General features: G+C 35.9%; 1 protein-coding gene across 1 annotated transcript in view; it reads left to right on the forward strand.

The window, feature by feature from the left end:
* Positions 1-6,529, forward strand: part of STXBP5 (syntaxin binding protein 5) — a gene marked incomplete at its 5' end in the record, with an annotated part of 50,587 nt that extends 44,058 nt beyond the window's left edge. Inside the window, 4 exons of the mRNA XM_029087298.1 lie at positions 2,047-2,212; positions 3,038-3,149; positions 5,302-5,522; positions 6,218-6,529. Coding sequence (XP_028943131.1) covers positions 2,047-2,212; positions 3,038-3,149; positions 5,302-5,522; positions 6,218-6,259 — 541 coding nt within the window. The remainder of the gene's footprint in view (positions 1-2,046; positions 2,213-3,037; positions 3,150-5,301; positions 5,523-6,217) is intronic.
* Positions 6,530-12,900: the final 6,371 nt, after the last annotated feature.

Here is a 12,900-nt window from a genome sequence, read left to right on the forward strand (position 1 = left end):
ATTTCCAAATGCTATTTTATTCTGAACAGCAACGTGTATATATCTATTTCCTTGCACCTACATTTTAGTCCTGGCTGATGCTAAGATGGAGACGGAACATGGCGTTATAAAATTGTGCCAGTAAAACTCCTAAAAGGGTATTTTTAAGGTTGCAAAAGCAAGCTCTCAGCTTGGGAAATTCTCTAAAAAGATACTTATCCAGGAAGTTGCTAGGAATAAAACTAAAGCTAATCTGATGCATACTACAGTTAAAAAGTAATTTTTGATTGTTATGTCTGTTAACTCCACTGATCTATGTCCCAGCATATATTCTAAACATATCTAGAAAATGCTGCTCACCTTGCTGGGCAAGCACTCTTTTTTTTTCCATAATTAAAACTAAATTTAATAATATTCAGGTACTGTATATTCAAACAAATTCTGTTTTCCTCAGGACTGATTTCATTTTCTAAAGAGCTTTGCATAGAGGTAGGTGCTAAATTGTAAATAATGGATTGTTACATGGTGTAGGAAAGTTGAACTCCCAAGTATTAACTACATTTCATAAGTGTGAATTGCTGCTGGGAAGTGGACTTAATGTGCTGTTTGTGTAAAGTTGTTGCAGCATTGTATCATACCTGAGATGCCCAATACTTTTCTACTCATATAGGTTTAGACAGGACCTAGATTCTGTTACAGATTTGTTTGATGCTCTGAAAATGCTGTCATAGATGTCATGCTTATCCTAGCTGATCTAATGTTTGTGTTTTGTCTTGAGGCTGTAAGGATGTTTTATGCTTCCGTTGGTCTGAAGCAAAGCACTTCCCTGTTACTAACTCATTCTTAGGAATATTTTTATTTTAGATACATGCATGGCAGAAGTGTCCTTTCTGCGTGATGTGCTTACAAAAGAATATTGCTTTTTATTTCTTAACTGTAGAACTTGCCTCCAAAGTCATGTTACCTCTTCTCCTTCCTTTTGCTTGTCATAGATTGTCTCCTGCTAAGAGACAATCCATTATCTCTAAAATGCATGCTTAACACTTACAAATCTCAATATAATACCAAAAAACAAACAAAACCTCAACCAAAAAAAACCCCACCAAACCCTTACTGTTTTGATTACTACATCTTTCTTTTTCATTGCTTTTGGCTTCACTTCACCCCTTCACTGCTTTTTTTTTTTTTTTAGTTTTTAGAAATAATAATCTTATGCAGATGGTATCTGCAGCAGAAGCTGCTTAATGTATTGTTGGTACATTTGCAGCCAGCATATTGTGTAAATTCTGTTTTTACAAAAATTTTACAAGAGATGTTTTTGAGGCAGCAGTGTATTTTGGGTTCTATTTATCAAGACATCAGTTGTTCAGTCACTTCTTACTTGTGTTTATTATTATTTTGAGGGAGAGGAGGGTTTGGTAACAAGAGCATTGTTACAGCCTGAGCGTGTTGCCTCTGTTCTTCAGTAGCTTGACAAATAGTAAATACTGCAGTTAATGTGCAGAATCAGAAAATACAAGGTAAGTAAGCTTTACCATAAGAGGACTGCCCCTTAAATATGCAGTCAGTCAAAAATGGTGGATGTAATTCAGAAGACTTGTTGTTTGAGGCTACTGAATTCTGCTTTCCTTTGAAAGCCACACCCCTGCATATTTCCAAGTGTTCTTGAGGAGAGATCTTTTAAATGTGTATTTTTAGTCAAGGACAAATTCTTCACCTGAGAGACGAGGCAGGATATTTAATTGTAAACTTTTGGCAGATACTCACCAAAATACTTAATTAGTAATTACTGAATAATGCTTTAAGTGAATCTGTGATTTACATGCTCAGAGTATCATTTAAATGATGCTATTAAATGCATCTGTGATGCAGATGTTTAAATTTCACATTTGAGGTGCTACCATGAAAAAATCTCATATTTATGTTTTGAGATTTTGTAATTGCATTAAATGATACCCTGTTTATGTGGTACTTATGCAGATGGTAAAGAGAAAAATAATGTATTGCAGTTTGATCAATAATAGACAATCCTGTATATTTAATGGGCTTTTAATTCTTTTTCTTAAGTTTGCCAAGTCTAAGGCCATTGTTGGATGTATATTACCTGCCCCTCACCAATATGCGGATAGCCAGAACATTCTGCTTCACCAATAATGGACAAGCGCTCTATCTTGTCTCACCAACTGAAATACAGAGGCTCACCTACAGTCAAGAAACATGTGAAAATCTTCAGGTAAATAATTTTAAAAAGTGATGACTGTTTTCTGACATATGTACACTATGAGGTTCACAGTTCTAGATTAATGATTCTTACAGTAATTAAGTTTGTCATAAAGCTGAGCACTTCAGCTTTCATGCTTTAATTTTTCTCACTGTGGAGTCTGATTCAGGGTGAATCACTTCTCGTACTCATAAATTTTACTGTTTCATCCATCCTCTTGTATTTGAAGCAGTTTCTTACTTATTTTTTTTTTCATTGGTAGCCTATTTCCTTGTTTAACATGTGCAGTTAACAAAATTCCCTTGTTCAATTGATGCTGGTGGAGGTGCATGCTGAGACAAGCAGGGAATGCTGACTCCAGGTACTTGAAGGAAGCCATTATGTTTCTTCAGGAGTATTAACAGCTTGAAAAGATTCTCAGCCATGCTTTAGCTTGGAATCTCTATAGAATACTGAAATAGCAGAGATGCAGGCTGTAAGCTGTACTTTTGTACCATGCACAGATATGTGTATTTGTAGATACAGTTTTAACAGAACAAAATTGGGAATGTTGCCCAAGTTGTTGAGGGGCAAATACAGCTTTACTCAAACCCATTTCTTTGCTACTGAATTTCATGAGCTATAAGCTTCCAACTGTCAGAACAGATGGTTTGAACAGATTTCCTAATATGTTTTTATTTTTTATTTCCTAAGTCACCTTGCAATGGCAGATGCCTATTAAAGCATACTCATTTTGAAATTCAAATCCACAAAATAAATCCTTAAAGTGAAAGAATATTCCATTAACTTGTGTGTGAAATAATGTATACCTTGTTGTGTCTCTTATTCATTGCAAAGGAAATGTTGGGTGAGCTCTTCACTCCTGTAGAAACACCAGAAGCACCGAACAGGGGGTTCTTTAAAGGCCTTTTCGGAGGTGGGGCACAGTCACTTGACAGAGAAGAGCTCTGTAAGTTTTTAGCACTTGTTATTTTTCTGGTATTTCATTCCAAGGAAGCCAGGGATCCTTGCGAAGTGTTACCTGTATTAATAGAACACTGCATTTGCAAAGAGGAAAGTAAAAGGTGTTGTACATCTTACGAACAAGATCAGAAAAGCTTGGTACTGTTTTCTCACAGGCTTCCTTACCTCATTTATTCAGGAGTAGATGATAAAACAAGAAATGGGACAACTCCTCTTAATTTTATTCATCTTTAGGAAGTGTATGGTACTGAAAGGAACTGGTTCTGAAGAACGCTATTTCGGACAGTGAGAAAATTAAAACTCCATTCTATTTCAGTTCATTTGCTAGAATATTTTTCCTCATTTGACTTGTGCAGAGATGCCTTAGGAATGAGATCAAAGGCAGAATTGTATGATAGTTCAGCTGTCCTCTGATAGGACAGCAAAATTCAGATTTGGCAGTTTTTGTTGCTTTATAATTTTCTCATTGTTTTTTGAACACAGCTTTATTCTTTTTACTGGGTTTGCATGTAGCATTTTCATATATTTAAGGAAAATAACTTCCACTTATTCAAATATCTGCTAGTTGAAACACCATATTGTGCAAGTTCATTCATGAGAAAAACTGTTTCTCATGAAATGAAATGTAGCTGTTAAAACAGACAAGGCTGCCTGGCAATCCTTTCTTTTTTCTTTCCTTTTCCTTACTATTTTTCCAGTCAAAAATAAATTAGTCTACTTGTGCCTGTACATTTTGAACAAATATCAAATATTTTGAGGTCACTTTCTGCTTTAAAAGTTCTATTTGTATTTATATATGTGTAGTACTTTGAAAGGTTAGTCAAGTATTCTATTAGAGAAATCTGTGTGCACAAATTATATGTTTAATTAGTATTACTGGGACAGGGAAAAACTGCTTCTTCATGGCAACAGAAAAGCATTCTTGTAACTTTAGAAGCTATCTGTTTACATCATTTCAAGTTTCCACCATTTTGCCCTGACTCTTCTGACCTATTTTTAAGGAGATTAGAAATTTTTTTGTAACTCAGTCTCAGGCTTTGTTTGTGGCATCAAAGACCCATTTTGTCTCAGATCTTCAAGATGAAAATAGCATTGAATTGAGGGGGAAAGCCTAATGAATCGTAGCCTGAAAGTGCATTCATTGATTGTTTTAAAGACATTTTTGGACTTCTTCTGCATTGTTCTATTTAACAGAAGGATCACAGCAGAATCTGCAATAAGTTAAATTATTTTTCTTCTTTCTATAAATTGCTATAAATAAGTTAATATTATTTTTCCTGAAGGTGAAAAAAAAAAATATTTAATTGTTTAAAAAAAAAATTTCAAGATTTGGTTTTGGTTTGACTTTGGCATCCAAAAATGTTTTAGCCTTCACTCAAAATTTTCTAGAGTATGCAATTCATTGTGAGATTGACATGTCCACTGAGTGTCTAGACTGAACTAGGTAACTGATGTCCCATTATGGCCAAAGGAGATGTAGTCAGTGCGATCACTGGAGTCGAGGGCTGTTCAGCTAACTATTCTTGGGTGTTTTCTTCAGGATGAGCTGATTTGTTCTTACAGTTGTACTGCCTTTTCATGATTTACTTGACTTTTTTCTTTTTTTTGCAAGATTTTTACAATAATGAAAGCATAGACACCTAATTAGTTCAGTCTAAAGCTGAACTTTCATCAAAGGAAATTTCTGCTGGTGAAGTCATACTGTCTGGCTGCGTCAGCAAAGCACTTCTGGAACTGACCACAGCTCGTATTTTCAAAATTCTCCTGCTTTGTCTGCTGACCTCCCAACACCTTCCTTGTGAAACAAGCTATATATTGTTAAAAACCACTTCACCAGCACAATTCTGTTGATGACTGTGGTGCCAGCACTGTTGAGAGAGTTTTAATTTCACATTCGAGCTGTGAAAAGGTTGTACTTTTTATAACCTGCCTGGAAACTCTGAAATATGTTTGAAAAATCTCGATTTTATTCAGTAATAACATTGAGTAGTGAGTATTGCTCAGTCGTGCCTATGATTAGGTGTTCACTGTCCACGCAAACAAAGGACACCTATTTATAAACTGGTTACATTGGTATTTATGTAATAATGATAGAAAACCTTACTATTCTGTTTTTGCTGCTTTGCAAATCCCACCAGTTGGAGAATCAGCATCTGGGAAGGCATCAAGAAGTCTTGCCCAGCATATTCCAGGGCCTGGGGGTATTGAAGGTGTCAAAGGAGCAGCATCTGGTGTAGTTGGTGAACTAGCACGAGCCCGGTTGGCACTAGATGAAAGAGGACAGAAGCTAGGAGAACTGGAAGAAAAAACTGCAGCTATGCTTTACAGTGCTGATTCTTTCTCTAAACATGCTCATGAGGTGAGTCTATTGCATGTTAAACTAAGACCATTAAACTGATTCTCTTCCAAATAAATGCAAGTTTTGCAAATAACTGACTTCTGCGAACGCATGTTAGACATATATGAAGGGAATATAATTGATAAAGGACACCTCACTTTTATCTATCAATCATTACTCCTAATAATTAAGTATTGATGTAAGATCTGCTCTGTCTTATGGCACATTGGTCTAGAGCATACCCTCTGCTTGAGTGGCACATAGACTTCCAGAAGTGCGGCTCAGTTCCTATTACTTAAAGAATTTGTTGCTGGATTAGGTAAGAAGAGTAATGCTCTGAGTGAGAGTCCTGTGATCCAGTACTTGCAAACCCCATGAATTCAAGCTAATTTTTTTACTTTGTAACTACACAGGATGGCTGTTCTCTTCCATGTTCATGCAGATCTCTTCTATACCCTAAATTTTTGTGCAACCTTCCCATTCTCCCAAAATGTCTTCTTCTGTCTGAGGCTAGATCAGCAGCAGTGATGCTACCATTAAGAAATTCATCAGGTTAAACCTTCATTGTTCAGCAATGTTGTTGTTGCAGCTTTAAGAAGCCTTAATAAAGTTCCTCTTTCTCATGCTGCTTTGTAAGCATATAATTTGTTTGTATCATTGTACTTTTTGGTACATTATAGAAACAGTAACTAGAAATTTTTTTGTTTGTTTTTTAGATGATGTTGAAGTACAAAGACAAGAAGTGGTACCAATTCTGATGATGCTCATCAATTACATCTGTTTAATTTTGTCCTGATGAAAAAAATCTTGGTTTTTCATTAGTTTTGGCAGGACCATTGAAATTTGAAGGAGTATTCACCATTGGATACTGTTGTTTCCTGGCACAAATCACACACTGTTTTACCTCAGTCGTGGCTTTAACTGAGGAGCTTTATATTTAAAAGAAACACACACAAAAAAACAAACTGAGTGTTTCTTAGCTGTTGGTTAGCTGAGAGTTGGAACAGAGAAGGTAACTAGAACGTGTGGAAAAGAGAGTAAAGGGAAAAATGTAGTGTGAGATGGGCAGGGGCAATGCAGGGTCAATCCTGTGTTAATATTTCATATGCCAAAAGTTTTTGTGCTATTGTAATTGCTGCCAGTGTTATACCCTCCTGTGAGGAGAGGCAATAAATCAGGGGTCCAAGAGCTGGAATAAAGTTGTTTGTCCTGCTGGACAGTAGCTGACTTACACTTACCCTCTGTAGGACTCCCTATATTTGCCCTTATTGTTGAAGAATTGAAGCTTGCTGTCACTTCTTTCATCGGAAAAGCTGGAAGCTTGGAAGATTTCATGTTGAAAATTGTATACATAGTTGACCTGTGCATAGTCTTTTCTTGGACCCCGATCTAGTATTCTTGTATTCATATCATATTCTGTGAAGTGCAAAACAAGAGGGTACACAATTTTTGCATTAAAAAAAATCAAGTGAATAATATGACTGGAATGTGTCATGCTGGGAGTTTTCATTTGTGTTATGGCTGTGAAATGTGATAACATCTTCATTGTGGTAAGAATACTTCACCTTCTGTTCAGTTTTGGTTTTTTTCTTTCAAAAATAGTTATTGGTTCAGTTTGTACGACATTTAGAATTGGCTGTAGGTTCCATTCATACTGTGAATTTTTATAAATGTTTAACAGAATGTATCTTTACAGCCATTAATTAAAATAGCTGAGATAGTTTTGCTCAAAACTTAAGTTCTAGACACCCCTTTAGTCCTTTACTATGAAATCAGATAATCTTGGACTCAGGTTTTCAAACAGTTTTACACTCTGTGGAGGTGCTGATGCATGAATAATGGCAAGCATCTGATATTTAATAACTGTCAGTATATTGTTCAGCAAATTTCTCAGTCCTGCTAGTAGAACTACTGTACAAGTACCTATCTCAGCCCCCCCAGTACTAAAGGCAGTTGACATAAAGTTTGGATTTAGTCCCTAAAGCAGTGTTTTCAGTGTGCACAGTGCTGAGTGTCCACTGAAACTTTAGAAATTGGTGAAACAATGTTTAGTTTGGGTGAGGTAAATAATATAGCTGAGCTAACCTGTTAATGGCTGCTGCACTAAAGCTGTAACAGTGGGAATGACCAAAGCTCTTTTAAAAAGAGAGGATTCCTTTAAAATAAAAGTTTGCACTTCAATAATTTATTTAGACCTTTTTTTCCTCAAAGCGGGAATAGTTACTGAACGGTTTTGTTTTATGAAAGGGAGTACTTAGAAGCTGATAGGTCTGCGTTGTCTGAAATGAATAATTTGGGTTTGCTTCTCCAAGCATCACATTCTGTGTGGTTTGTTGGCACACTTTCTAAATGTTCCCAGAGCAAAACCTTGGTTATATTTGTACTGTAAAGCGATGTTGCAGGTACATAGATAAGGCAACCTTACAAAATACTTAAAAGATGCAAAATATTGAAGTTACTAATGGTTCTTAATTCATTTTTCAAATGAAAGGCAAATATGTTTGGGCTTTGAAGCACAAATCGATAAATTTTCTGATGTATAGTAACATCCAATTTAAAAAGATGAGTGGATCCTGTTGGCAGTATGAGGGCATGCCATACCATGTCCACTGTTGAAAGACTTTAACAAATTAGAATGTGACAGTTTGAACAGTCAGCATTATGATTTCTTGATGGCTCTGTCCCATACCTGCTAGGGCAATGTTAACGCCAGTTACTTTCATCTTGCCACACAGTTTTTGCCTCTGCATGTTTATTTTTTTAAGTGTCTAATTAATGTGTATTTAAGTTAACACCATTTTATTAAAAATCCAGGTAGAGGAAACTAGATAAACTACTGTCCATACCATGTCCAAAACCAAAACACCCTAGCTGACACTTGTCCCCTTCCTTATCTCACCTTTATAAATTGAGATAACTGATTATTTGACCTGGGGAAGATGAACTGCATTTTAGAGCAACAGAATCCTGGAAAATTAGTCTGGGCAGGCTCTGGGGGAGAGGATGGCAAAAGTACACTTCGGCGAATCATGGTGTCAGTTCAATGGAAGATGCCCTTGGCTTGAGAGGAGAGCATATGTAACTTTCCCATCAAGAAGCATTTGACAACCCACCAGCAAGCAAAATAGTAAGAGGCAATGAAAGACCATCTGCTAGTACAAGAAGAGTAGTGGCTTACTTGATATTATAGAATTTATCATAGTTGAATCTTTTTTCTGTTGCATATGTTCAGAGCATGCTTCTAGATTTGAAAACTAATGAAATGCTCATGAGATGAATACACAAATGGTTCTTGGTCAATAAAAGGGGCTATGTACAATTTTAGCCTAAACAGTTCCTTTTTCCTTCTCTGTGGAAGGAAGTTGATCATACGCGCATCATTGCATCTTATTATGCTATTGGTGGTGCACCTTTTGTACAGCAAAGTATATCGAAATTCTTGGGGGGAAGCACCCCAGTTTTTTTGCTAGCATTTTAGTTATGTGAAACTTTTTTAGAGTGTCTGGAAAACTATAAAATACAATTGAGCTATTACTTTTTTTTATGGAAGTGTAAGAAACTGCTGCTACCTATCTGTTTGTATGTAGTGTGTCTCACTAGGAACTGTAAACTGAAGAAGCTTTTCTTCACCTTAGTCCTGCCAAATTGTAACTTCTGAATGTTGATATGTGTAAATATACCTGTATTCTAAATAAGTCTGAAAGTGTTACACCACAGGCATCTCTGGTGATTTTTCTTCAGCAGTCAGTTATAAAATATAGTAATATATAGCTGTGTTCCTTGTCTGTCTTTATGCAAAGATTTTTGCCTGAGGTGGTACTTGCATGGCAGGTGATGTTAGAAAGCTACATCCAAAGGAGGATTTTTGGAAGCAAGTTCATTTTCTTATTTTCCTTTTCTCTTTTCCTTTTTTTTTTTCTTAATTAATGGCACTGATCTTACCTGAACTTTTAAACTTGAATTTTTCCTGCACTTTAATGGTATTCAATCATGGTATTTTATTCCTTAATTTTGTTTCTACGTTTGTGCAGATCAGGTTCATTATTTGTATATAAACACACACATTCAGTGAAGACTTTAGAACAGATTACTTTTGGGCACATTTGCTAATTATGTGACTATAATTTAGAATGTGTGTTTTCTTAGCAAAATATGTATATACAAGTATATACAATATAGAATCTAATGAAAGGCACTTATCCTGTGTCAGCATTCAGTTTATAAATTACTGCAACACTTTCAGATTTGTTACTAGATAATAAAATAAAATCTGTTATATTTATACATACTGCTTAAGAATATACTTTTAGTTTTAAATAATTTTTATATGTACACTTCTACCTTTAATTTTAAAAAGACTTATGTTCAATTTTTAAGTCAAAGTACTTAAAGTATGTATATTATCCATAGAAGAAGTTGTTTTAAGCTTATTGAATACATTCATATCTCATATCGAGATGATACATTTACTAAGCAATGAAAACAAATAGCCCATTTTGCTTTGCAGAAAATAATCATACTTATTTTTCCCTCCCATTTTGAACATTCTTAAAAAATTCCCTAACTATGGAGATGGAAGTTGGAGCATTTGGAAAACTAACCTAATGTAAGTTTTCTCAATAGCTGTAGTCTGTGGCTGATTGGTTTTCTATGATTTTATTATTTTTTTAGGTATGCACATGAAAGACTTTTTTCAGCTCTATTCCTGCCTTTTACAATTCCCCAAAATTGAAGTGAGGTTTGTCCAATAGATACTTTCTTTGAGTAATGTACGAATCTTGATTATACATCAGCTCTTTCTTTACATGTAAATCAGGGGGGTCTTTTTGTGTAACAGGCATGAATTGGAAAACTTACAGCCTGTGGCTGAAGTGCCCACTTCTTTCTCAGCATGGTTTAACGTAATCTGAGTGGGCATTGATAGCAGAGGAAGTTCGAGCAGGGGGAAAGGTGCACAGTGCCTTGCCTTCCCCTCCGAGTTGCAGGGTAACTTGTTGGTTGAACCTTTTCTTCATTCTAGCCAAATTCCTGTCTAATTTATGTGAATCTTTTTGGGTGGATGTTGGTAGCTTTGCTACCACCGCAAAATCTTCAAGTACTTTGTAGACAGAAATTAATTTTATTTGAGGGGAGGAAGTAAGTAAAACAGGAAAAAAAAACGTGTAGTGAAGGCAAATCAACTCAACTGTTTTTATTTCAGTTTTCATTGAAAAGCTAAGTTAAGCTGGGCCAATTTCTCCTTCTTATGCATGTTACAAAGATGTGCTGGATCTCATCTACTTTATTACTGTTTCAAGCCAGATGAGTGTACTGTGTTTCTGGGTTCTTTTACCCTTTATAAAGTTTAGGCTTAAAGATGTGGGTGTTCATTTAAAACAAAAAGAAAAGGGGAAAAAAAGAAATGAGACAGAAACATAGAACAATCAAATGAAAAGTGTCAAGTTAGTCCAAAGTGTTATTTTTCATGTAAAGCGCCTAGAAATGTTTGTCATACAGCTGTAGGTTTCTTTGCCACTTGTATTTGTTTTTGTTAGTCTCTAAGTTGTTTTACCAGGCAAATAATAACTAGAAGTTAAACTGTTTCAGTTGAAAACATGTAAGGAGTTGTATGTGGATTACCACTACCATTCAGTAACAGGTGATGCAAAGGGAGAGGGGTGGGAACATGTTTTAAATATTCCCTTTTAAAACAGAATTGTAAATAAGCAGTACTGTGTTATTTTAGACCTGAGCTCTGCTATCTGTAGTGGTTAGAACTAGGAAAACATGCTGCTTTCTAGTTATGCTACTGTTCATTGTACCAGCACCATGGGGGGGGAAATAAAAAAAACATCAGTAAATTTTTCTAACGTTGCCCACTTGTGGGTAAGCATGCTTGATGTGTAGCAGTTCTCGTTTATGTATATCGTAGTGTGTACATGTGGGGTTTTTTTCTTTTTGTTCATTGCAACTTATTCTTCAGTTAAGTCTTGCTGAGCCCCACTAGCTCTTCTGAGGGTGATTACTGGAATATGCATTTTTAGGTAGGGTTGCAAATCCATCTGTCTACAAATATAGTTTCATATGAACTGCAAACTGTACTGTTACAAACACAACCATGTTAGATTGCATAGAGTTATTTTACTTACATGTACTTGAAATGAACTATGTCATCATAACAAAGTTAAAAAAATTAAGTATGGAATATTTTTGTAAATAAAAATACCTGTGCAACTGGTATTTTAAATTTAAAATGTATTATACATTAATGTTTCAGAAAAAATGTTCATATATGTGTATATGAATGTGTCATTATGCTGAAGGGCTCTGATTGGGCAAAATAAACTATTCAAATCTCTCCTGAAATGAGTGGAGCTTACTCCTTTTCTTCCCAAGCAGTTCCTTTCCTGCTGGCTGGAGTGTGCTGTGCCTCTTTGCCCAAAGAGGCTGTTTTATTTTGCTTAAGTTTTTGTGAGATGCACTTTATAATGAGTAGAGCGGTGTGTGCTTGAAGCACCAGCAGCCGGGCTGACAGTGAGTAGGGGCACAAAAGGCAAAATGGTTCATCTGTGGTGATGTTCCTGAGCAGGTCTAAAAACCTTCTGAAACGTGCATCTCGATGGTGTTGATTTAAAGTCCTTATCAGAAAAGTTAAGGTCATTCATATTACAAAGACACAGTAAAGCATTTCCTGTAGCTGCATTTTGACAGTGTCCATTAATTTAAGGATCTGGAGTGTGTGAGATGATGATTTTTTTTTCGTTGCCATATTTACAGCACAGCGGATGTATTTTCTTTGGTTGAGGCTCAGCTTTGCCACAGACCAATTTCTAGCTTGCAGTCTAGTAATAACTTTCAGTCTTCTACTGTTGTGAGGAGGAAAAAAAAGAAAAAAGAAAAAAAAACACCAAAAAACAAATGAAACAACAAAACCATACCACCTTTGTAAACGTGCTCTGAAGGACGCAGAAATACTGAATCTGAAGAGAGGCTGGGACAGTAATTCTGAGAAGTGAAATTGCTGCACCTCAGTGAAATTTTTGGAATCTCATGTCAAGTAGTAAAATACTTTGGTGCTTGTTGTTTTACTGTGTGATTGATGTAGTGAAGACACGGTTTCATCTGTGGGAAAAGTTTGCTGGTTCCAGACTTCTTCTGCCTTCCTGTTTTTTTTTCTCCAATATCTGATAGTTATGTATTCTGAACTTTAAGCTCTGCAGCACATGGACTTAAAAATAGGATGATGTATTGGAATAAAAAATTGTCCAATTAAATTGAAGGTATTTGGAGCTGTCGCACTGCCTCCAGCTGCTTGCTAGCTCTGGTGATCTCTACCATCACCAGTAGCATGGCAAGAATAGCTCCTTCTCCATGGGGGCTGTGGGGCTGCACATAGCATCAGTGGGCTGACAAGAAGGGG

Source organism: Antrostomus carolinensis, unplaced genomic scaffold, assembly GCF_000700745.2.
Source record: "Antrostomus carolinensis isolate BGI_N321 unplaced genomic scaffold, ASM70074v2 scaffold13101, whole genome shotgun sequence".
Classification (NCBI taxonomy): Eukaryota; Metazoa; Chordata; class Aves; order Caprimulgiformes; family Caprimulgidae; genus Antrostomus; species Antrostomus carolinensis.